Source organism: Rutidosis leptorrhynchoides, chromosome 2 (genome assembly GCF_046630445.1).
Source record: "Rutidosis leptorrhynchoides isolate AG116_Rl617_1_P2 chromosome 2, CSIRO_AGI_Rlap_v1, whole genome shotgun sequence".
Taxonomy (NCBI): domain Eukaryota; kingdom Viridiplantae; phylum Streptophyta; class Magnoliopsida; order Asterales; family Asteraceae; genus Rutidosis; species Rutidosis leptorrhynchoides.
In genome coordinates this window covers 93,632,586-93,660,250 of record NC_092334.1, presented here as the reverse complement: position 1 = coordinate 93,660,250, position 27,665 = coordinate 93,632,586, and the positions used below count along the sequence as shown (strand labels likewise).

General features: G+C 32.6%; 1 protein-coding gene and 1 non-coding gene across 2 annotated transcripts; both read left to right on the top strand.

Moving 5' to 3' along the window:
• The first annotated feature begins 24,185 nt into the window (after nt 1–24,185).
• LOC139891169 (reactive Intermediate Deaminase A, chloroplastic-like) lies at nt 24,186–26,833 on the top strand. The gene is given in 7 exon segments (XM_071874116.1): nt 24,186–24,306; nt 24,309–24,404; nt 25,507–25,622; nt 25,726–25,770; nt 25,959–26,032; nt 26,396–26,445; nt 26,555–26,833. Coding segments are annotated over 7 exon segments (576 nt in total). The 5' UTR covers nt 24,186–24,206; the 3' UTR covers nt 26,650–26,833.
• A 528-nt stretch (nt 26,834–27,361) lies between these two features.
• Nucleotides 27,362–27,433, top strand: TRNAP-UGG (transfer RNA proline (anticodon UGG)). Its single transcript has one exon. It is a non-coding gene; the product is annotated as a tRNA-Pro (tRNA).
• The last annotated feature ends 232 nt before the right edge of the window (nt 27,434–27,665 follow it).

The following is a 27,665-nucleotide window of genomic DNA, read 5'->3' as shown; positions in this document are numbered from 1 at the left end:
GGCGTCCCTATAAATTACCATATACACTCGATCGGACACGATGGGCGGGGTATTTATATGTACGAATAATCGTTCATTTAACTGGACACGGGAATGGATTAATAGCCACTAGAATAATTAAAACAGGGGTGAAATTACATTCAAGGGTAATTGGTGTAATTGTTAACAAAGTAGTAAAACCTTGGTTTACACGCAGTCGATAACCTGGTGTATTCATTAAACAAAGTATTAAAACCTTGTTACAATTCGAATCCCCAATTAGTTGGAATATTTAACTTCGGGTATAAGAATAATTTGATGAGGACACTCGCACTTTATATTTATGACTGATGGACTGTTATGGACAAAAACCAGACGGATATATTAAATAATCCAGGACAAAGGACAATTAACCCATGGGCATAAAACTAAAATCAACACGTCAAACATCATGATTACGGAAGTTTAAATAAGCATAATTCTTTTATTTCATATTTAATTTCCTTTATTTTATATTTAATTGCACTTCTAATTATCGCACTTTTATTTATTGTTATTTAATCGCACTTTTAATTATCGTACTTTTTAATTATCGTAAGTTTATTTTATCGCACTTTTATTATTCGCAATTTCATTATCGTTATTTACTTTACGCTTTAATTTAAGTCTTGTATTTATTTTATATTTTACATTAGGTTTTAACTGCGACTAAAGTCTTAAAATCGACAAACCGGTCATTAAACGGTAAAAACCCCCCTTTATAATAATAATATTACTTATATATATATTTGTATTTTTAATAAAAGTAAACTAATATAGCGTTGAGCTTTGTTTAAAGATTTCCCTGTGGAACGAACCGGACTTACTAAAAACTACACTACTGTACGATTAGGTACACTGCCTATAAGTGTTGTAGCAAGGTTTAAGTATATCCATTCTATAAATAAATAAATATCTTGTGTAAAATTGTATCGTATTTAATAGTATTTCCTGCTAAAATTAATAACTATTTTATATACACCTCGCATAACATCAAGTATTTTTGGCGCCGCTGCCGGGGAACTATCTTAAAAGCCGGAAGCACAACGCTAATAAAAAAAAAAAAAAAAAAAAAGGGATTTTTTGTTTACTTTTATTAAAATTCGTTTTTGTAAAAATACGTTTTAAATATTCAAAAATATAAAAAGAAAAACAAAAATATAAGTATTTTTAAGATTTTGTTAAATATTTAAGTTTTATAAGTTTCTTTATTTCTATTTTAGTTTATAAAAATATAAGTTTTATTAACTATCTTTTATTTATAGAAAAAAATTAAAAACAGAAAAAAAAAAAAAAATAAAGAAAACGCGTCGAATTTAAATCTGTCAACTGAATTTCTGAACCCCGCGAGTCGCGGGGTTTGATGTATTAATTACCGCAACTCGCGGAGCCTTTCTGACAGGCGACAAAAAACCCTAATCCTGCATTAATTACGGGTTATTATTAATTATAATTATTATTTAAACCTAATTATTATTATTATTATTATTAGTTTTATTTTTATTTTTACTTTTTATTTAATTTATGTATTTAGTATTAATTAGTTTTATTAAATTGTAAAATTAGTAGTTTTATTAAAAAAATAATATAAAAATAATATTTTTATAAAAATTGTACTTTTTACAACTTTTTGTATATTTTTATATTTTGTCCCTTTTTAATCGTTGTAGCGTAATATTTGTATTTTTAGCTCATATTTAATTTTAAACTTAGTTTTTGCTATAGTTATTTTTACTCCTAGATTTTTAGGCTTTGCCGTAGAATTCCTTAAGTGCTTTTTCTTTAGACTAAGATTTAGGTGCTTTAGAATTTTGCGACGCCTTTTTAAGTTTTAGTTTCTTTTTAAGTTATTTCCATTTGGGATTTACTTTTTCCTTGTAAGCTTTAATATTTTTAGACTTTTACTATGTACCAATTATCATTCCAATTAGTAATCTCAATTTGCGATTATAATTTTAAGTTAGTTGTAGTAATAAGGTTAGGTTAGTTAAATATTTTTAAGTTTTTATAAGTTTCTTTTATTTTTCCGTCACCTTTTATTTTTCAACCATTTTTTCTTTTTCGACCTTTTGCGACGAACTCTTTTTCTCTCTTATTTCTCGCCATTCTAGTTTTTAGGACTTAGAATTTTTTCTACTTCTTATCTAAATTTCTTAAAATTACGAAAATTTATTTTAAGTGGTTAAATTAATAGACATCAAAATTTTCTGGTTCGTAGTAATAGTTGGATTTGTACGTGGACCGGGTTATTGGAGCCAAACAGTCCTCAATTATATTGAGACCAAACGAATCATGCCCCTCTGCTGCATCTTTTGGCTATTCGAAACGTGGGCAAAATCAGAAAAGTCTATTAATTGGATAACTTATTATAATTTTTCTTTCCTTTTTAAAACTAATAGGATATTCAGTGAATGCACCGAGCAAGACGTTCATCACCTTTTGTACGTTCACCACCTGTAACTAGATCAAGACATTTAGCAAATATAACCGCCGTTGATTTTTCTTTAGAATCGTCATCTAGTCAACCAAGTACTTCAGTTCAAATTTCCGATAATCCATTTTTTGAACCCGACCTCACAATTGAGAATCCGAAAAATATTCAGGAACGGTTCGTAGATCCTGAACCATTAAACTTTCCTCCGGAGCCACCAATCATTCAAACAGAGATTGTTGAGGAACGAACTATTAAATCAGAATCATCTAGTGATACCGATTCAACAAATTCAATTATGGAGAATCTGGAACCTTTAAGTATGGAAGACCGAATGAGAGCTAAACGCACTGGCCAAGGTCACGCAATTACTCATCCAGACATTAATGCGCCAGATTATGAAATCAAAGGACAAATTCTACACATGGTGACTAATCAATGCCAATTTAGTGGTGCGCCGAAGGAAGATCCAAATGAACATCTACGTACCTTTAATAGGATCTGCACACTATTTAAAATCCGAGAAGTGGAGGATGAACAGATATATCTCATGTTATTTCCCTGGACTTTAAAGGGAGAAGCCAAAGATTGGTTGGAATCGTTACCTGAAGGGGCGATTGATACATGAGATGTTTTAGTTGACAAATTTCTTAAACAATTCTTTCCTGCATCTAAAGCCGTAAGACTTCAAGCAGAAATTGTTACGTTCACACAGAAACCAAATGAAACTCTATATGAGGCGTGGACAAGATATGGAAAGTTATTAAGAGGATGTCCGCAACATGGTTTAGACACCTGTCAAATAGTACAAATATTCTACCAAGGATGCGACATCACTACAAGAAAAGACATAGATATAGCAGCTGGTGGTTCTATTATGAAGAAAACCGAAACTGATGCTTACAAAATTATTGATAACACTGCTTCCCACTCACATGAGTGGCACCAAGAAAAAGATATCATTAGATCATCTAAAGCAGCTAGAGCCGATTCTAGCCATGACTTAGATTCCATTTCCGCAAAGATAGATGCTGTGGAACGACGAATGGAAAAGATGACTAAAGATATTCACTCAATACGAATTAGTTGTGAGCAGTGTGGAGGACCACATTTGACAAAAGATTGTCTCAGTATTGAATTAACAATGGAACAAAGAGAGAATATTTCATACATAAACCAAAGGCCTGGAAATAATTATCAGAATAATTATCAACCGCCAAGACCGATTTACAATCAAAACCAGAATTATAACCGAAATATTCCATACAACAACCAACAAGGTCCTAGCAATCAACAAGTATCCAATAATACTTATAATCAGCAAAGACCTAATTTTCAAAACAAACCACCACAACAAACCGATGATAAAAAGCCGAATTTAGAAGATATGATGACGAAGCTAGTTGAAACTCAAACGCAGTTTTTCACATCTCAAAAACAAACTAATGAACAAAATGCTCAAGCATTTAGAAATCAACAAGCTTCTATTCAAAATCTGGAACAAGAAGTAAGTAACCTAGCAAGGTTAATAGGTGAAAGAAAACCGGGAAGTCTACCTAGTGATACAAATGCTAACCCCCGGAATGAAACAGCTAAAGCTATTACCACAAGAAGTGGTACAACACTTAAACCACTTGAAATACCTGTAACTTCTGATGAAACTATTCCTACTCCACAAGAACCACAACCTGATCAAGATAAGGAAAAAGAACCGGTAGTTGAAAAGGTTAATGAAAATAACACAGTTAAGGATAAACCTTATGTTAAACCATACCAACCACCACTTCCTTACCCGAGTAAAATGAAGAAAGAAAAACTTGAAGCCGAGCAATCCAAATTCTTGGATATGTTTAAACAGATAAATGTAAATCTTCCTTTCATTGATGTGATTTCAGGAATGCCTAGATATGCTAAATTCTTGAAAGATCTAATCTCAAATAGAAAGAAAATGGAAGAACTCTCGGCTGTTACTATGAATGCTAATTGTTCAGCAGTGCTGTTGAATAAGATACCAGAAAAATTATCTGATCCAGGAAGTTTCACAATTCCATGTTTTCTGGGTAGTCTTAGTTCAATAGAAGCATTGGCAGACTTAGGTGCTAGTATAAATCTAATGCCGTATTCACTATACACTAAACTAGACCTTGGAGAATTGAAACCAACCAGAATAAGCATACAACTAGCCGATAGATCAATAAAATATCCTAGAGGGATAATGGAGAACATGCTAGTTAAAGTTGGTACTTTAGTATTTCCAGTAGATTTTGTTGTTTTGGACATGGAAGAAGATTCTCAAGTTCCTCTCATATTAGGAAGACCATTCTTAAACACGGCTAAAGCAATGATAGACGTGTTCGGTAAGAAACTGACCCTAAGTATAGAGGATGAGAGTGTTACCTTTTCAGTTGATAGAGCAATGCAACAACCACAATCTGCAGATGATACATGTTATTATATTCAAACTATAGATGCACATGCAGAATTATTAGAAGAATTTCCAGAATTACAAGGAACAGGAGAATGTTCTTTAGGAGAAGGTAATGAACCAATTGATGAAGCTGAAATGTTAGCTACACTTATAGCTAATGGATATGAACCAACAACAGAAGAAATTCAAATGCTAAAAGAAGAAGACAGATATCGATATAAATCATCGATAGAAGAACCTCCGAAATTAGAGTTAAAGCCACTTCCAAACCATTTGGAATACGCTTATTTACATGGTGAATCTGAATTACCTGTAATAATATCGTCTTCTCTTACTGAAAATGAGAAATCACAACTCATTTCTGTGTTGAAAGCTCATAAACCAGCCATTGCATGGAAGATTCATGATATTAAAGGAATAAGTCCTTCGTATTGCACACATAAAATCCTTATGGAAGAGGGTCATAAAACGTATGTGCAACGCCAACGAAGACTAAATCCTAATATGCAAGATGTAGTTAAGAAAGAGATTATTAAACTGCTAGATGCAGGTTTGATATATCCAATCTCTGATAGTCCATGGGTAAGCCCAGTTCAATGCGTACCTAAGAAGGGTGGCATGACTGTCATCACAAATGAGAAAAATGAGCTTATTCCTACTAGGACTGTAACAGGATGGCGTGTATGTATTGATTATAGAAAATTAAATGACGCCACCAGAAAAGATCACTTTCCCTTACCTTTCATAGATCAAATGTTGGAAAGATTAGCCGGAAATAGTTACTATTGTTTTCTAGATAGATTTTCCGGATATTTTCAAATTCCAATAGCACCCGAGGACCAAGAGAAAACCACATTCACGTGCCCTTATGGTACTTTTGCTTACAAAAGAATGCCATTTGGACTTTGCAACGCCCCTGCAACCTTTCAAAGGTGTATGATGGCGATTTTTCATGACATGATAGAAGAATGCATGGAAGTATTCATGGATGACTTTTCAGTCTTCGGTGATACATTTAAATCATGTCTAGTTAATCTGGAACGAATGCTAATTAGATGCGAAAAATCAAATCTAGTACTTAATTGGGAGAAATGCCATTTCATGGTTAAAGAAGGCATCGTTCTTGGACATAAAATTTCAAAAGAAGGAATTGAAGTGGATAGAGCTAAAGTAGATGTAATTGCTAAACTTCCACATCCCACCAATGTTAGAGGAGTTAGGAGTTTTCTAGGGCATGCCGGTTTTTAGCGACGTTTCATAAAAGATTTTTCTAAAATTGCCACTCCTATGAATAAACTCCTAGAAAAGGATGCGCCATTCATCTTTTCAGATGAGTGTATCAAATCTTTTAATATTCTTAAAGAGAAACTCACTAATGCACCGATCATGATAACACCAAATTGGAATCTACCATTTGAACTAATGTGCGATGCAAGTGATTTTGCAATGGGAGCCGTTTTAGGACAAAGGATTGAAAAACGATTTCAACCTATATATTATGCTAGTAAAACGTTACAAGGAGCACAAACAAACTATACAACTACTGAAAAAGAACTCCTTGCTATTGTCTTTGCTTTTGACAAATTTCGATCATATCTCGTTCTAGCAAAAACGGTGGTCTATACCGACCATTCTGCTCTTAGATACCTATTTTCAAAACAAGATGCTAAACCAAGATTAATCCGTTGGATCTTACTCTTACAAGAGTTTGATATTGAAATCCGAGATAAAAGAGGAGCAGAAAATCTCGCCGCTGATCATCTTTCTCGTCTTGAAAATCCCGAATTAGAAGTTCTAAATGAATCGGCCATACAAGACAACTTTCCTGATGAATATCTATTGAAGATAGATTATAAAGAAATCCCATGGTTTGCAGACTATGCAAACTACTTAGTTTGTGGATTCCTTGAAAAAGGATTATCGTACCAAAGACGAAAGAAATTCTTCAGTGATATAAAACACTATTTCTGGGAAGATCCACATCTGTTTAAAAGTTGTCCCGATGGAATAATACGCCGATGTGTATTTGGAGATGAAGCTAGTAAAATTTTAAACCATTGTCACACAGGACCAACAGGAGGGCATTATGGGCCTCAACTAACAGCAAGAAAAGTTTATGAAGCTGGATTCTATTGGCCTACAATTTACAAAGACGCACACCTTCTTTGCAAATCCTGTGATGCATGTCAAAGGGCCGGAAAAATAAGTCAACGTGATGAAATGCCACAAAATGTCATCCAAGTATGTGAAGTATTTGACATTTGGGGTATTGACTTTATGGGTCCATTTCCAAAATCTAATAATAATCTATATATACTCGTAGCCATTGATTATGTATCTAAATGGGCGGAAGCACAAGCTCTCCCAACTAACGATGCACGAGTTGTAGTCAACTTTTTAAAACGTCTTTTTGCAAGGTTTGGAACACCGAAAGCTTTAATAAGTGATCGGGGTACTCATTTCTGTAATAATCAACTTGAGAAAGTTCTTAAAAGATATGGAGTAACTCATAAAATCTCCACCGCATATCATCCACAAACAAGTGGACAAGTTGAAAATACCAACCGAGCTTTAAAACGTATTCTAGAGAAAACCGTAGGATCAAATCCGAAGGAATGGTCCATTAAATTGGAGGATGCACTCTGGGCTTTTAGAACAGCCTACAAAACACCAATTGGAACCACACCTTTTAGACTTGTTTATGGAAAAGCATGTCATCTTCCAGTAGAAATTGAACACAAAGCATTTTGGGCTTTGAAGACATGTAATCTTGATTTACATGAAGCCGGACGTCTACGATTAAGTCAACTAAATGAATTAGAAGAATTAAGACATGAAGCATACGAAAATTCGTTAATCTATAAAGAAAGAACGAAGAAATGGCATGATAAAAGAATCAGAAGTTCAAAAGAATTTAAAGAAGGAGACAGAGTTCTTCTTTTCAATTCACGATTCAAGCTATTTCCTGGAAAATTGAAATCAAGATGGTCTGGACCATTCATAGTCAAAAGAGTTTTCCCATACGGAACGATAGAATTGATAAATTCAAATGGGATTGAATTTAAAGTTAATGGTCACAGAGTTAAACATTACATACATGGTCCGATGGAAGCCGACAACGAAGTTAATCACAATTTCGACACCACAGCTAACTAAGTGTGGGGAGAATCAAGTCTTTAAAGGATAATATGTATTTCTGTTAGAGTTAGATTGTCTGTTTTCGTGTAGTTCTCGAAAATGGAACCCGAATGGTCTTTCCCTAGCAGACCCTAAAGAACTAGTCTTCTCCCCCCATTCTGAATTTTTATTTTTTTTTAGGTTTTTACGAAATGAAGACTGCCTGTGAACTAAACCATGGTCTAATGCTACACGCTTTGATCACTAAACGTAATAATGACATACTACCGAGTGAAATAGTATCAGTAATCAGAGAAAGAATGGACGGAGTTAGAAAAGAATCCAGATGCGAAGATAATAAGTTACAATTTGGTAAAGGAAAATCAAAATCCGCAGCGAAAAGAAGAGCACGACACCTAGAACGATGTCACAAATGCGGAAAATGGTCACATAGAGGTAAATGTTCAAATAATCAAACCTATTCAAATACCGAATTTGTTACTTTATGCAGAGACGGACCGTTCATATGTTTAGAAGAAAAGATACTGAATGCTCGAGGTTATGCCTATGTAGCCATGGAAAACTAATTAAACCGACTATCTTATGAATGGGATAGATCATATAACTAAGAAATCTATTTCACAGGTATGTCTGTACAGTTTTTATTTTTATTTTTATTTTTAACCTTTTGATAATAAACGCTAATTTGTTCGCTAAAAAGTATTAAATTGGTATTGAATAAAATTAGGTTTGGCGACCGAAATTATTGATATCATTCAAAAATTTATTACATCACTGCGAAATTTAACGTTTATTCTTAAGGTATAAATATCTTTAAACAATCAACCCAAAATATTTCAAAAATTCGTCATGAGTTAAATTAGGTTTTGGAACCGAAATTACTTTACCGAAAAGAGGGGCGCATATTTTTGATAATATTTGATTGATTAAAGTGGGATAAAAAGACAAAAAGATTTTTAATTTTATTTTTACCATGTTTTTAATCTTAATATTTAAATCTTAAATTAATATTGTAAACTTTGTAAAAACAATATATTTAAAATTGTAAATATTTGAAAAATTAATATAAGTTTAGTATGAATTTATAAATTTTTAAATTAAGTTTGGTGTAAATTTTTAATTTTTAAAATATTAATTTTTAATTTTATGCATTTCAAATTTTAAGTTTGGTGTGAATTTTTAATAATAATTTTGAATTTTATATTTAAGTTGTGTGAATTTAAAAACAAAAATTTACTTTATCTCATTAAGTTAAGAATATGATTTTTAAATTCGTCGTAAGTTGAAGACTAGGTCTTTGAACCGAAATTGCTTTACCCGAGGGAGGGACGAGAACTTTTATTATCATTATTTTTAATCTTATTGAATTAGAGTATGCCAAAAACATTGAAAAAAACCCAAAAATCTTAGCTTTTAAAACAATCGCTACAAAAAGACAAATTTTAAAATTTTGTCGAAGGACGGACTAGGACATCGATCCGAAACGACCTCGTCCTAAATAACAAGGGAAACAAAATTTTAAAATTAAGTACTTAATTGTTTCAAAAGTTAATGATTATAAAAAAAAAAAAAAAAAAAAAAAAAAAAAAACTCCGCGAGTCGCGGAGTTTAAAGGGTATTTCACCGCGACTCGCGGAGGGACCAATTCCCAGAAAAAAAATAAAACGTAAAAAACAGAGCAGTTCACTCCCCCACCGAAAAACACTGCGAAGAACAGCGAACAAAAACCCCAAAAACCAGAAAAATACACCCCAAAATCCCAATTTTTAACCGTTAATCACCAAATCTTTTGCTAAAATCATGTTGAGAAGGATGCTATCTAAGAATTACTCAAGAAAAACGGTAAATTTCTACAATTAAACACCATTTAATCCGAAATTTGGTGTTCTTGAGCAAATTTTTCTCCAATTTGATTTTGATGCTTTTTAGTGTAATTAGACTTAAATTGTTTATGTATTATGCTTGTATAACCTAGATTGATGCTGTTTAACATGATTAGAAGCCTTAAACTTCAAATTTTGAATAATCTAGGGTTTGTGTTCTTGAGCAATTTGGGGCTTTTTGATATAAACAGGTTATGGCCGATTTTTGTCATGAATTGTTGCTAAATTGAGTAGTGTAACATGTCTAGGTAGTTAAATGATCCAAACTTTGAGCCTAAACATGATTTTGAGAATTAAAGTGGACTTTTTCAAGTCTAAAATTCATGAACTTGATTTTTGAAAGATAATGCCATTTGAGACTTGTTTGATTGCTAGTAATGATTATTTTGACATGTTATTTGAGTTGAATGCTTATGAACTTGGCGAACATTTTCGTATATGCTTATATGAAAAAGTGTAGATTTGATAAAAATGTGAAAATGAGCTTAAGTTTGATATAAATTGATAATGTCATTGTAATTATTTTGATTGATAATTTTGCTGACACTAATGCATATTTGGATGCACAAAAATTGTGTTTGATGTGTTTTGCAGAATGAAAGGAGTGAATCTTCATCCCAAGCCCGCAATGCTCCTGCTGAGAATTTGGAACAACAGGAGGTGGATAACTACTACAAGCAGGATATACCTCATCCAGTCATGACCTTTTCTGATATGCACTTGGAAGAGTTGCACCCGAACCTGAGATTTGACAGACTTTGGATAGATTATCCAAAATATCAACGGGGTTTGCATACTCTTCATTCTAAGGTTGTTGAGGTACCGAGGGTCATAGAATGGGGACCCTTAGAAGCTGTAGAATTGGCCGGGCCAATTAGGGAATTACTTGTACAGAGGTATGGTAATTCTTCTTTTAATGACTGGATATGTTTATTCACCATACGCAGACCTGTATATAAAGTATGGTGTGAAGAATTGTTATGTAGTATAGAGTTGAATGATCGGGTAGCTAGTTTAACCGATCGTTCTTTTATTAGATTTTTGTTAGGCGGTTCGATGCGCCACATGTCTTTACTGGACATGGCTCAGGCTTTACGTATATATACGCCTGAGGAGTTAGCGTCTGCCGATTGTAGAGGATTGATACTAAACGGTAGAAAGATAGATGAGAATTTTGATACACACGGTGTGTGGAGTCAAATGACAAGCCATCACCGTTTCAAAGGGGGAAATTACTCTTATTTGGATATAGATAGAGCCGAATTAAGAGTGATACATAGGTTTTTAGCTAATTCGATTACACAAAGGGGTAAAAACAAGGAAAAAGTAAATGAACAGGATTTGTTTTACCATATGTGTATTCGAGACCCACAAAGCGCTGTAAGTATACCATATTGTGTGGGTTATTATTTATCAGCTATGGTTCGGGGGATGCGACCACATAGCATAATAGGAGGTGGAATTTTTATTACTTTGATTGGTGAATATCTCGGTGTGGATATAAGTCGGGGGGGATTATTAGTAGAAGAACCAGAACCCCGCGATACTATAGGTTTAAATGTATACCATGGTGCGAAAGTTTTGAAGAGGCGAAATAACGCCGCAGTACGATACCATGGTAGACATCCACAGGTGGAGAGAAACCAGCAGCAAGGTAATGTAGGAGGGGGGAATGAGATGCAAGAAATGCATAGGTTTATAGCTTCTCAGGAATACGAAAATGCTAGACAGAGAGCATTTGAAGATTGGCAAGTTCATCAGAACCAGATCATAGCTCATTGCCAACATATAGGTAGAAACTATATTCCTACACCGAAACCCGTCTTCCCTCCTTGGTCTATAGAGATGCAGCCACCATATCCTACGTATGACCCTGCCGAAGCATTCTATAGCACTTATGGTTATGCCTGGAACCCCTATTGGTACCAATATCATCCTTAGTTTACTTATTATTATTTTTTTTTATTTTGTAATTTGTAATTATTGATACATTTAATATTTTTGTTAATATTGTAATCATTTTTATAATTATCTAACTTTTATTCTTAGATTTTAATAATTTTTGAATGTGGGGTAATATACCAAACTTCAAAAATATGTATATATATTTGCAGTTTATCTTATGTACACAACAGGGTAAAACAACGCATTTTCAAAGACTGGCATTAAATTCAGCAAAAGCAACTAATTTTGACGACAAGATGCAAAATATATGTGAAATAACAACAAGACGGAATGAACAAATGATGTGCACCATTTATCATTCAGCAAACAAACGCCAATATATTTGGAAACTTTGGTAAAAATTTAATCATTTTCACACAAATCACCCTCAATAATTTAAATTGTTACTGATTTCTTGCAAATGAGGGCATTGCAAGATCTTAAGTGTGGGAAGGGGTTAAATTCTTTCGGATTTTAAAATTTTTATCTTAAACACTTGGTTACCATTAAAAATACTAGTAAAGCAGTAGTTGTATTAGAATCTAGTGCTCTCTGATAAAAAAAGAACAGCCCTAGTCTTATATACTGACTACCCAATTCTAGTACGATTTTTCAAAATTTTCAATTAAATGAATTCAAAATCATGTTTATACATATTTATGAACGATAAAACTAGGTTTTAACACCGAAATTATTGTTACCTCGGAAATGACATAAATTAAGAAACAAACTAAAATGTCAAAATTCATTTAAAATGGAATTGAGGACGATAAAAAGAAAAATAAAAAGCCAAGTGTGGGAAAATTTACCAAGTTATCTTAAACATATGTCACATATATCTGTAACAAATAACTGAAAATACTTTTGCTTTGGACTAAACTAAACTGTTTTACCCGATGAAAGAAAAGAAGAGATGGATCTACACGATGAATCAATTACATCATTAAAAGGAAGTAAAGTCTTCCGAAAAAGACACGCGCTTCTTGATTTAGGTCATGAAGTTGTCGTCCAGACCAGCTGTAGGTTGACGAAAAATCTAGAAAAGTCATCACTAAAATCAGCAGGAAATCCACGGACCTCAGCATTAAACAGGGTCGCCAAGTGGTCAGATTTATCCTAACCATGAAAAGGATTTATCTCGTACAATGGGGGGGCACCGTGCAAATTAGCTTGATAAGACTAATGAATCAGATCCCCAGAAAGGATAATCTCCTTAAAGATTAAAAATCAGCTTTTAAGACTGATATCACTCAATCCTAGAGATTGACCTTAAAGATTGAGAATTCAAACTCATGGAATTCAATGATATCTAAACTCGAGCTTGAACGAGAAAATATTTTGATCAAAATTATAAACCGATTTGTTTTCTGAAAACCCTATTTTTAATGCGTTCATTACCATTGAACATAAAATCCTAGGAATTCACCTGGAATTCATTAGGTCACCTGAACTAAATCGGGTGTCAACAGTAAGAACGGTGGTTGCATAGTGGTCAAAGACAGGACCTTGTGCCATACCGAAAAATTAAGGGTGAGCTTTACTATTGCTCCTACCAAGGATAGTAATTGCGTCCGACACGTTATAGACCATAATCAAAAGCATGTCACGGGACATTGCCTTAACAGTTGCTTGTTCAACGCTTTCCTTTACAACCGGACGGTAGTTTACCGAAAGGTAATATACGGGACAAGTAAACTGGACGTGTTGCTTTCCAAATACAAGGTTAGCAAGTGGGTGACACAAAACCGCAAGTTTGAGCTAAAATTTTCAAATCTGAAACTCACCAAACCCACAAAAATATTTTGCAAACACCGGTAAAGGGTTATTCCGGAAAACTTATCTAGGGTAAAAACTAGATTTCAAAAGATCAAATGTTTTCATAAAGATCCAATTTCCTTAATGGATCTAAATTTTTATAGTCATGTGGGACTGTAAACCATATCGTTACTACCATTGTTTATACCACCGTATAGAAATCACTTATGTACAAAATGTGAAGAATAAAGAAGTGATTCTTGTATTTCAAGACAATATTGCTTGAGGACAAGCAACGCTCAAGTGTGGGAATATTTGATAATGCTAAAAACGAACATATATTTCATAGCATTATTCCTCAAGAAAGACAAGCTTTTAGTTGCAATTGTTCTATTTACAAGTGATATTCGTTTAAATAATAAAAGGTGAAGACAAAAGACAGATTCGACGAATTGAAGACGCAAATGACCAAAAAGCTCAAAAGTACAAAAGACAATCAAAAAGGTTCCAATTATTGATAAGAAACGTCTCGAAATTACAAGAGTACAAGATTCAAAACGCAAAGTACAAAATATAAAATTGTACGCAAGGACGTTCGAAAATCCGGAACCGGGACCAGAGTCAACTCTTAACGCTCGACGCAACGGACTAAAAATTACAAGTTAACTAGGTATATAAATATAATATAATATATAATTAATTATATTAATTATATATATATTATATTTATAAATAAAAACCGTCGGCAGAGAAAGACTCCAAGATATGAGCTGGAATTTCAAACTCCGCGACTTGCGGAGTTTGAAGGCAAAATTCACCGCGAGTCGCGGAGCCCCAAAATTGAAAACTGCCTATAAAGCCAACCGAATTCTGATCAAAATCATCATCTTTTTCTTCCTCATTCATACGTAAAATTTATATTTATATTTATAATTTATATTTTAATTTTAATTATAATTCTAATAATAAGGGTATGTTAGCGAATATTGTAAGGGTGTAAGTCGAAATTCTGTCCGTGTAACGCTACGCTATTTTTAATCATTGTAAGTTATGTTCAACCTTTTTACATTAATGTCTCGTAGCTAAGTTATTATTATGCTTATTTAAAACGAAGTAATCATGATGTTGGGCTAATTACTAAAATTGGATAATTGGGCTTTGTACCATAATTGAGGTTTGGACAAAAGAACGACACTTGTGGAAATTAGACTATGGGCTATTAATGGGCTTTATATTTGTTTAACTAAATGATAGTTTGTTAATGTTAATATAAAGATTTACAATTGGGCGTCCCTATAAATTACCATATACACTCGATCGGACACGATGGGCGGGGTATTTATATGTACGAATAATCGTTCATTTAACCGGACACGGGAATGGATTAATAGCCACTAGAATAATTAAAACAGGGGTGAAATTACATTCAAGGGTAATTGGTGTAATTGTTAACAAAGTAGTAAAACCTTGGTTTACACGCAGTCGATAACCTGGTGTATTCATTAAACAAAGTATTAAAACCTTGTTACAATTCGAATCCCCAATTAGTTGGAATATTTAACTTCGGGTATAAGAATAATTTGATGAGGACACTCGCACTTTATATTTATGACTGATGGACTGTTATGGACAAAAACCAGACGGACATATTAAATAATCCAGGACAAAGGACAATTAACCCATGGGCATAAAACTAAAATCAACACGTCAAACATCATGATTACGGAAGTTTAAATAAGCATAATTCTTTTATTTCATATTTAATTTCCTTTATTTTATATTTAATTGCACTTCTAATTATCGCACTTTTATTTATTGTTATTTAATCTCACTTTTAATTATCGTACTTTTTAATTATCGTAAGTTTATTTTATCGCACTTTTATTATTCGCAATTTCATTATCGTTATTTACTTTACGCTTTAATTTAAGTCTTGTATTTATTTTATATTTTACATTAGGTTTTAACTGCGACTAAAGTCTTAAAATCGACAAACCGGTCATTAAACGGTAAAAACCCCCCTTTATAATAATAATATTACTTATATATATATTTGTATTTTTAATAAAAGTAAACTAATATAGCGTTGAGCTTTGTTTAAAGATTTCCCTGTGGAACGAACCGGACTTACTAAAAACTACACTACTGTACGATTAGGTACACTGCCTATAAGTGTTGTAGCAAGGTTTAAGTATATCCATTCTATAAATAAATAAATATCTTGTGTAAAATTGTATCGTATTTAATAGTATTTCCTGCTAAAATTAATAACTATTTTATATACACCTCGCATAACATCAGTAAGTTATGTCTATGGTAAGAAAAGGAGTCGGATCCGAAAGTAAGTAAGCAACCATTCGGGTTGGAAAGATTAAGTGAAGCATTGTTTATGCTTAATAATATGTGTTCTTTTATTCGCCTATAACTCACTAAGCATGAAAGCTTACCCCCATGTTGTGTTTATGTTTTTATAGGAACGAAAGGACACCGTGAAGGTAAGGAGCCTATTTGAGGATAGCGGAGCATTGGTCATATAGTAAGTGGTAGTGCAAGTCCCTATTTTGAATCTAGCTCTATTGATACCGCTTATCAACGCTAAGTCTTTTGTACTCATAAACTATGTTTCTTTTGAGAATTGAGACCAAATGTTGTGTTTAAGTTGTGCAACCGTGTTGTTCATGATTAAATGTTTTTCGTAATGTTTGACGATGTATGAAACTGTTTAACTATGTTTATTTATGTATGATGTTGTTGAAAATGGTATGTTGTGTGAAAGAAATGGTGAAAATACGATTTTTAAAGCAAGTTAAAGTTAGTACCAGCGACAGCTTATAGTCGCGCCGCAACCCCATTTGCCGCGCTGCAGTATATCACGTGTTTTGAAATCAGGAGGACTGAAAAACTGGTCTGAAACCCTTTATAAAGGTCGCGCCGCGCCCAGATTTGCCGCGCCGCGGCATAACACTGGGCTAGGTGATTACCTTTACTTTAAAAAAAAAAAAAATCTTATCGTTTAAGGACGTTAAAGTTTGTAAAAAACAAATTTGTAACTAGCACGGTCACGGGACCCCACTAGGGTATATGTAGACTCGCCCCTGCTTGTGGACCATTGTAATTTTTATTCAATGTATAGCATATTGCTTTCAAATATCTTGGTCTTGTATTGTCCATAATCATTTATTTGTTACGCTTAATATTCCAAAGCCGAACAACATATAGAAGTCCAACTTTGTTTTTAAATACCATCCCTCTACGAAGCTTATCTTCATCTTCATTCCAGAAATCCCATGCTTGTTCTTCATATTCATAGAATGGAACTCTATCATCATCACCGTCATCTTTATCATTAATATAACCAAAATGTAAAATAAAATTGTCTATTTATGGAGGTTGTGCCACCACGACCTCTATTGTATCGTCTTCTAACATTATCTTCTACGCTATAACTATCTCTTGTATCGTCAGTTTGTTCAGCTTTATCTTCATCGTCATTTTCACCATCACCTTCATCTTTCACCCCACCTTGATTCGCTGTGAGATGTGGATGGACCAACATCCCAAGTAACAACCTGTGAAGATTGCATAATATTATGTAGCTGATCCACTAAACCAGATTGTTGTGTGGACATGATTCACTTAAATTGAACTTCAAACTGAGCTTGGTAATCTTTTTTTTTTTTTTTGATATCGGCATCACCCAGAGAGGACTTAACCACCTTAGCGATCATATGCCACCCACACACACATTAGGAGGAAACCACTTCGCGACGATGTTGGCAGTACCATCGAAGGTTGGAAAACCCCCTCCCACCCAGACCTTTACAAATCGCATTGATATTGTCAGTACCATCAAAGGTTAGAAACTCCCGCTTGGAATGAGAATCGAACCTGGGTTGGCAGTACGCCAAGTTGGACCCTTCACCCCATAATACTCAAGCCAAGACTTCGGTGCTACTGAGCTTGGTAATCTAAATCAATTGAAGCCAAATAATAAACTGTTTTCAAATTATTATCGTATGTGATTTCATTCTTACATGGATTGTCACAGAATTCATACCGCATACGAGTTTCAATGTACATGATTCTAGTTGAACACCAATGTATCCATAAATTATGTTAGTTAACATAACTAAATCAACATTGTACACGAGTTGAACACTAATGTACCATTGAAGAATGTAATTAGATCATCCCAAACAAGATGAACCATCATTGAACGAAATGAAGCATCAAATATACTGAAATTCATAGTTTTTATGTTAAAATGTTTTGAAAATTGTTTATGTTATTTTAATTGTTGAGTATATGTTTTGTGATTTTTGAGATATGGTTACAAAACTATAAAATAACATAAATGACAAAAACGAGTACAATTATTTGTTTAAACCATCCTTTGCCACGTGTCACGAAAAGAACATGAAATTGAGTTTCGGAAACTTGGTTTATAACTTCTGACACAAACCGACTTTAGGAAGTCCGGTTTGTGGTAAACTTTATCAAACCGTGTTTGGCAAAGACAGTTATAATTGTTTTTTTAATTTAATTTAATTTTTTTGGTTTTTGTTTATGTAAAAAACTTTAATACTATTATTATTTAGAAAGAAAAAAAATCAAAGAAATATAGAGATGTAGATTTTGATGTGTTTACTCATTAATAAACCATAATTATGTACTCTTGCCTTTTTTTCTAAGTCTAGTAGATAAAGCTGTATTTGGACATTTTGGTACAATTATTTGATTTTGATGTGTTTACTCATTAATAAACCATAATTAGGTACTCTTGTCCTTTTTTTTTTTTTTTTTTTTTTTTTAAGTCTAGTAAATATAGTTGTATTTGGTACAATTATTAGTGAAAATATTGGCTCTTACGATAAGCTTAATCTTATAAAATTATCAAAACCAATACGCCATCTCGACCAGTTTATTTGCCGAGTCTATATATCTATCAAATTGAATTATTTATATGTATGTATGATAAGTGTACTAAAATGTCCAAATACGACTTTATCTCTTTGTTTATGTGATAACAATTCTACTAAAATGTCCAAACACGACTTTATTTCTTCATCTCATTTTATATGCAATGGACTACCAGATATAAACAGTCGTAAGTGGACAACCTTAATTACACGTAAATTCAACTATAACTAATATATGTAACTTTGAAGTAAAATATTGACCAAAACAAATCCTCCAGAATCATACTTTAGCCGACCGCCGGCCAGCAACCAAGACCGGTTCAAACCGGTATCAAGCAACTACCTTCATTACTCTATTAGCCTTAACCATGTTTGAGAAAACCGATTTAAAACTCCTCCAAACACCAGCTTTCCTACCTCGAACCCTAACCGAACCAACTCGACCCACACAAGAAACCTTAGGTGAAGCCGGTTCAGTTATCAACAAACAGTAATCTCTCCCTGGTTCAGACCGGTTTCTAAACAACCGGACATTTTTCACCTTATCATTATGTTTAGACTAATTTGCATCATTTTGTTGAACCGGTTTTTCCTTAAACCCTATAATAGAAAGTTTTGGCCCTTGGTTTAATGTTGTTAAAGAAACGGACCGATGAGAAGACCGGCGTGTTTGACATGCGAACTTCACAGACGATTTTCGTTCGATGAATGTATGGTGGTTTAAGGTTAGCCAGTCAGCCACTTTGGCTTGATCACACACCGCGTATGACTCGGGTGGATCATTATCCGTACAATAAAACGGGCCTGTCTCATAATCTAGTATATTTTCGAAAACGTTATCCTTGTCATCTTGATCAAAATCTAGATCGAGATCAAGTTCACAATCACCATCGATTGGTTCATGTTTTATGAGGTTTAGATGATCAATACTCTTCTTATCTTCATGATCATGATCTAGATCATGAATATTTTGTTGATCTTGATGTTGTTCTTGATCCATACAATTAATTTCTAGCTAGTGGTTAAATTTGGGTAAATGGTTTAATTTGTGTATTTGAGTTTAGTGTGAGCAAAAAGTGGTTATAAGGGGAAGAATATTTATGTATGATTGTTTGGGAATGGGGATGGAAGTTTCAAATAAAAATGGTCAAGTTCCAAGATATGACTTTAGAACCGCGGTTTAAATGTAAGCGTCACAATAATATTAAAATGTCACGTTTGGAGTAGTTAATTTGATATTATAATTACGTTAATTTGCATGCTACATGGAATTAGACTTAGACTTATTATACAATAAACGTATATTTGGTTGTTTAGATTTTAGTTTCTTCCATTTATGTATATATTTTTTCGCATAGGAAACTTCTCTTCACTGGCAAGTAAAATCTCTGAGTGATGAGTTCTCCGAACGACGAGACTCGTGACCGGATAAATTGCGCATTGGTGCCCCGTCTAATCAAGAGCCTAATTAATTCATTCTTAACTGTTATTAAAATTAAACATGAGTCTCCTGCTTCATTGTAAACTACCTATATTACTATGTATAAAGATAAAGAATATCTAATGTGTACACTAAAGATGTAATGATAAATTATTGTTACATATATGAGGTTTAAATCCCAAGAATATGATCCTTTACTTTTTTATTTTCAATTGTTCAAAGTGAATACATAAAGGATAAATTTAAAGAATTATATATAATAATAATAATTATAATTATTATTATAATTAAAATGTTAGATATAATGTATTTATCATATGCGTTTATGACACATACTAAATGATGTGCATAAATGCTAAATAAAAATAACAAGACAATTTACATAAAGCTAACATAGAATATAAGCAACTAAACTTGATCGTATAACAATTAATAAGTAAAAGATCAGTTTATTTCACGTAAAGCAGTTGAATTAAAATTTTAAAACTAATAATTATCCTAATTAGAAAGGGGAGTCTTGATTTGAATTAGAAATAAACTAAAATAAACGCGAAAGTAACTAAAACGAATTACCAAATAAGAGAAAACGTGTCCACCCGGATGATTCACAATTATGGTGGATTGTCCTTAACAAGTAAGCCGATTAAATGTCTAATAAATTATAATTCAATCAATCAAATTTGACTAACTCACATTAATCATATTCAAAAGATCAAACTATATATAGATAGATTAAGCTAATGAGATTCAACATGGATTAAATTCACATAAAATCTCAATTACAAAGATCACTCAATGCAATTACACAACCGTGATATTTAGTTACCATTCAATTTCCAATTACACTCACATGCAATTGTCTAGATAACCTAAATGTTAAAATACGGGTTGTTTTGTTAGGAATTTGGGGACCCAGCCAAGACAAGCGATTGATCTCAATCACTAACCCATGAACGATAAACGAATAAAAACGATAAATGTAAACGACACAGGGATTTAACGTGGTTATATCCCAACTTCAAAACGCGGAGAAGGGTTTACTCCACGGGCGCAAACTAGAGATTTTTCTATTATAATTTTGTGCACACATTACAATGAGGCTAGGGGTTACAATTTATAGGAAGAGTAAAACTTGTCCACTAAGTTAAACTTGTCCTTCAAGCAAAAGACGTTCCATAAATATCTATTACTTGATCCATACTTCATTCCTGCTAGAAGATTTAATTAAGGCAACATAATCTCTACGACTTGTTCACCAAGTCAAGCTCCCTACAACTTGTTCACCAAGTCAAGCTCCCTACGACTTGTTCACCAAGTCAAGCTCCCTACGACTTGTTCCTTTGATCAAATCTTTCACACCTTCAACATGTTTATCACCAATTATCTCACAATAACTAGTCAACAACCTATATAATTGAAGTAAAGCAACCAATAATCACAATAATTGAACTTTTGATCAAACTTAATAATAATTTAATCAATTAAACATTACACTCCAAAAGATAGAACAATCCAACCAATCAAAATTTCACATCTAAGCAAACACAAGGGTTTTAAACCCAGTATGTTCGTGGAATAGTCAATCAAATACAAGATAACAAATAATTCACAGATAAATCACTAAAATTGATGAAAATTAATGTACCAATGATGATATAATGATCCAATCTTCAAGCTTAATGAATTTTCATCGTGATTTAATGAAGAATAAAGTTAAAACTCTAAAATTTGCCCAAAATATGCTATGAATTCGTATATCCTTAATTGGCCAAAGTTTCCCTCTATTTATAGGCATTCCACGACTTGTTTAAGAAGTCAGGGGTCGATGCGTCGCATCTAGGAGGATGTGTTGCATCTCCCTTCCGTGTCCATGCTGATGCGTCCCATGGCCTATTGATGCTCCACATCAAAGATTGACTGTTAACAGTTTGATCTCTGGAGCTCGAAAGATGCACTGCATCCATATCGGAACCTCTATTTTTCTCTCGTTTAGACACTTTGTAGCCGAAATCTCCAAGTATTTTAACTAGCTTGCTCTCGTTGAACGTTCTTTACTCGAAATCATCATTCTAATCAATTCACCATCAAATGCCTTCAGTTATAAACCGATACTAACACATATGAACTCGATATTGCGAGATAAAAATGTATAAACCGAGCAATATCACTAGACAATCTCATAAGTAAATTTATCAATGTTAACTATGATAGTGGATCGAATTTTTATCAAGGGCGTCTTAGAAGGTGTGAGAGATAAATAGTCACACATGGGACTAATGGGACTAAAAATTGAAAGGACCCAAACTCTTTTGAAAACAAAAACGTTTATATATACATGTTTTGTAGAGTAAAAAATATTTATCTTTTTCAGATTAAATAATAATTGAGTTAAAATAATAAATATTTTGTTGGACTATATATATATATATATATATATATATATATATATATATATATATATATATATATATATATATATATATATATATATATGATCCCTTTTTTTTTAATTATACCTATAATTTTTATTAAATTTCTAAAATGATGATATCATAAATAAGCTTTTTCTTTCATTAAATAAAATCAAAATAAAAAAAGAAAAAAATATACGAAACGTTAATCATTTAATTTACAATTAAATATATAATCTTTAGGTGACCTCATCACCATATGTACAATATTTGAAATATTATGTACAATCTTATGATAAAACGACTCCATAACCATATGTACAAACTACAAAACAAATTTTACAATATTTTACAAAACACCCCATGAAAACATATATAAACTTTGAAGCATATTGTACAACCTTTATATAATAATTGTATTTTAATTTAAAAAAAATCAAGTGACATTTGTTATTACTAATAATTATTAATAAAAATATAAGTTCCTAACTTTTTTAAACAAACTTTATTATTATTATTATTATTATTTATTATTACAATTATAATAATAAGAATAATAATAATAATAATAATAATAATAATAATAATTATATTATTATTTGTCAAATATGGATTCTTTTACAAGATTAATTACGTTACATATGTACGTGATATACATGTTTCAATAAAAGTTTGTAATGTAGGTTTTATGACAAAATAAAATAATAATTTTGATGAAAATTGGAAGAATGTGGTGATGGAATAAGTGTAGTTAATTTATTCTGACCAACTTAAATACGTCAATATGTTTATAAAAACGAGCAGTTTTTTGGTCAGAATCTGTGGTTCTACGGGTCATTAAACTAAATGACTTTAACATTAACATTCACTTAATACATAAAACATATAAAGTTGTTTCGTTTAAACAAACACGTGATTCCACAGGTCATTTCACTAGTTTAATAATAAAAAACTTTGTTATGATTATTTTGAATATTTTATTTATAATGATAATTGTTTACTAGTATTATTTTTTGTATGCATTGAAAATTTTTTACATTCACAAGAGTTTATTTTTAAATCTCCCAACCTTTGATCCTTAAATAACGGGAGAGGATGAAAAAGTTCGACCCCCTATAAATTGATGAGACGACCGTATTCTTATATGTGAAGTAGATTCTTGTAAATTTGAATTAAAATTAAAATTTCTTGAATGTATGTAAAACGGTTTCAACCACTGTTGCAAAACACCCCGTTTCGAACCGTTGCGACGCTTTGATGACTAGCCCGTCCCGTTTCGAAGAAAACCGTCTAATATGGTACTCAACGGTAAAAATTTTGGTCAAAGTTGAAAAAATCAGGTGAAAGTCTCTCAAAATTCGGAGAAGCCAGAAAGTCGGTAAAATCGGTCAAATTTGTCGTATTTTAGTTTGAATTTTCTTTATTATATTAACGGTGATAGCGATTATGGGTACAAATTAGTCAATTAAAGTTTTTGACTTTAAAATATGTATACATATATACATTTATATACTTATATATTTAAAAGTCAACTTTGGTCAACGTTCGTCTCGACCCCCGTCTCGAACATCTCGACCTTTTTAAGACCCGTCTGTCTCGACCCGTCTCACGTCTTTTGCAAACTTGGTTTCAATATCTACGAGTTAAATCAATATAAATAAAATCTTTCAAATGAAAATTGAGTTTAATTCAGAAAAAATAAACCGACACTTATTTCCTTGTCGATTAGCGTTTGTTGAAAAACATTTCAGTAGGCCCAATAGAAGCCCAATAACGTTTCCATTTTCCGTTGAATAACGTCCAGATCGTATAGAATATTTTAAAGAAACAGAAAGAAAATGACTTGGACGGCGTTTAGTGTAGCTCCGTTATTGAAAATTCCGACGATAGACACCGTCGTACCCCGCAATCGTGCTCCGATCATCGTTGGTATTGGTTGCGAACCGTCGCTAGCTCTACTTTATTCCGCTATTCTCTACCTTCTTTCACCAAACGTTCGAATCCATTCGCTTGTTTGAGCATTCCTAGTGATTCTAGTAAGCTACCTACTCTATCAATTACACTATTATCATCACCAAATATCTTACAATCGTGCTAAAATCAGTCCAAATCGCATAAAAGAAAGTTCGCTAAAACATTTCGCAAAAGTTTCTCTTTCGCGAGAAGAAAAAAAAAAAAAGGTTTTTTTCTATTGCTGATTACTAACGGATGGTAAACTATAACCTTATGGGGTTTTCTTTTCAATTTCAATAGCTTATAAGTTATGAAAATAAGTGTACCCAAACACCCTTTAACATACTAAGTTTGATGGATAGAATAAGCCATTTGTAAATAGTACGGAGTAACTTGTATCTTATGTACGGAGTAACTTATTTCTTGATTTACTGTATCTAATGTATTGGAAGTGTTTTGAGTCATTTGCTTTATCATGGTTGATAACTTGCCATTGTTCACCCTGTAAAGTTAAGATAGCCTATTTTTCAATACCTCATTTCGTGTGACTAATTTTAATACTACTATATCAGCATATCAGGTGATGATGATTATTATTCCACTTATTAAAAAGGGAAGAACTTGACCACCTGAAATATTATTTGCATCGTGGGCGCTTTTACTTGCTTACTATGAAAATCGACTAGTGGGTAGATATTTTACTATAGGCTAAATATTCAAGGTTATATATCCACCAGATATGGCAAAGCATGGCCATAACTAGAGGTGTCTCTGAGGGTGTGTAAGTTAGGCCATCGAACAGGGACCTAAATTTGAAAGGGCACAAAAATTTAAAAACCCGTTATATATATACTTGTTTTGCTATGGGTGCGCGTAAGGCAAAAAGAACTTACAGTCGGGAAAAAAGTTTTTTCTTCTTTTGACACAAATTTCCCCAGGTGAAAAGTTATTTTGATTGAAAGATCTTGGAAACAATGATAACTTGTTTTGCTATTTGTAATGATGAATCTTTAGTAGTATTATCTTTTTATATCTATTGAAAAATCAAACGTTCATAATGGCCCATTTTTATATCTCGATCAGGGACATATAAATTAGTAAGACTGCCCTAGCTATAACATGTTGCTTTTAACATGCCATTTGACTTCATGATGTGAATGTTTAAGTTGTTTGTCTTGGGTATAGGTATTAAGGAAGCTGTTATAACAGACAAGGCTCCTGCGGCTTTGGGCCCATATTCTCAAGCCATCAAGGCCAATAACACTCTGTTCGTGTCTGGAGTTCTCGGTCTTATTCCTGAGGTTTCATGACAATCATTTTTTTGCATGCTCAAAGTGGTAGTTAAATTTGTATATTCGACCGCAAATTCATTTCTTAATATATGTTAGTATATATTTTGTGCAGACAGGGAAGTTTGTGTCGGACAATGTAGAGGACCAAACGGAGCAGGTGATTAACATATTCATTTGTGTGCTTTAAAAAAAGGGAAAAAAACATATTCATTTGTATATGATTTGCAATTGATGCCACGAGATGTCTTTCACTATTTCTATTTTTTTTTTTTTTTTTTAAATAATAAATTTAAGAAGTGTAGATTATCTTATGTATACTGTTATTATCTTGCTTTTAATTTTCAGGTACTCAAGAATATGGGCGAGATATTAAAAGCTAGTGGAGCTTCATATTCATCCGTTGTTAAGACCACAATCATGTAAATGGTCTTTATCTCTTTGTGTATTTAAGTTATGTAAGAAGCGGTAGCAATTTCGACCCATTTACTTTTGCGTGTTTCATTCTATCCCAAACGGGACATGCTGAAAAAACAGCTAATAGGGAATAAAGGTAAATGCATAGAATCCGTTGGACTGGTTCAAAGTCATCAAAGTCTATCCATAAACGTAATGCATATAACCATCTAAATTTTTTAACTCAAAGTTTCCGATTATTATTATCATGATCATGATAATTCATTAGTTTTCTAACAAAAAATGTACTTGTGGGCCAAACCCAGCCCAACTCGTCAAACCATATCTAGCTAGGATGTTGAATTTTATACATGTTGCTCTGATTTCAGGTTGGCTGATCTGAAGGACTTTAAGAAAGTTAATGAAATCTATGCTAAATGTAAGTAAACATCTTGTTATTGTAGATTTTTTATTTTTTATTTTTTATTTTTTTAGAGTTTTATATTTACAGATTTAATCTTGAATTGTTTAAATATGGCATTTTATAGATTTCCCAGCACCAGCTCCTGCAAGGTCAACATACCAAGTTGCAGCATTACCACTTGATGCAAGGATTGAAATCGAATGCATTGCGGCACTTTAAACTCTAGTGCCTTTTATTGAGTCCCAGTTGTTCGAAATAAGGGAATACTGTTTATATATTGTATCCGTATCATATGGATATTGTCGTTTGAGGTTTTGAATTAATGAGATCTTATAATTGTTACAAGAGAATTGATTCATTTCTTTGTTGCACGTTGATAGCTTTTACAATTCAAGTATACTTTACTCAGAACATGTTTGAAAGTTGTAAAGGTTAACGAGTTCACTAACTCAGTACCTGTTCAAGTTATAAATACGTCTGGGCTGATTGTAGTCTATATCAGGTCCCTTATGGGTCTACATTGTAAAGATTAATCAAAGGTGTCCTGAAAATGGCTTTGAAGCTGTGCTTCTGCACTTGAATTTAAGTTGTTTCATAGTTTTGAGAACAAAGTATATATATAAAAATGAGCATAAGCTATTATATAATACATGGGAGTTATCTATAAGTGATTGATTTGAACCAAAGGGCCCTTGGCCTAGCGGTATGAGAGTAACTCTTCAACCAAGAGGTTGTGGGTTCAAGCCTCACTTGAGGCAGTGATATGTAAATATTCGTGATTTCGTGTGTAGATTGTAGGTTTGCCTTTCAAAAAAAAAAAATAAGTGATTGATTTGATATAACTACTAACAGAGGCTGTAGAAAACTCTATCATTGCTTGTTCATAAATTCTGTTATATATACATGTCTGAACAACGGCCAGTATACAAATGGGCGTTTGGTCTAGTGGTATGATTCTCGCTTTGGGTGCGAGAGGTCCCGAGTTCGATTCTCGGAACGCCCCTTTTAATTTTATTTTATGTTTCAGCTAATCTTATAACCTACTTTTCTATATTCCAAAATAAAATACTAGTAAACATCAAAGTGATTTGTCTTTTGGAGTTTTAGAGTAGTATACACATATTTATTGTTACTGTTGTTTTTATAACCCAATCTTTTTAAAAGTTTTAGTAAAATTCATTTTGTTATGCTCATTGATTTTAGGTTTTAGGTACTAAGAATTACATATAAAGGAA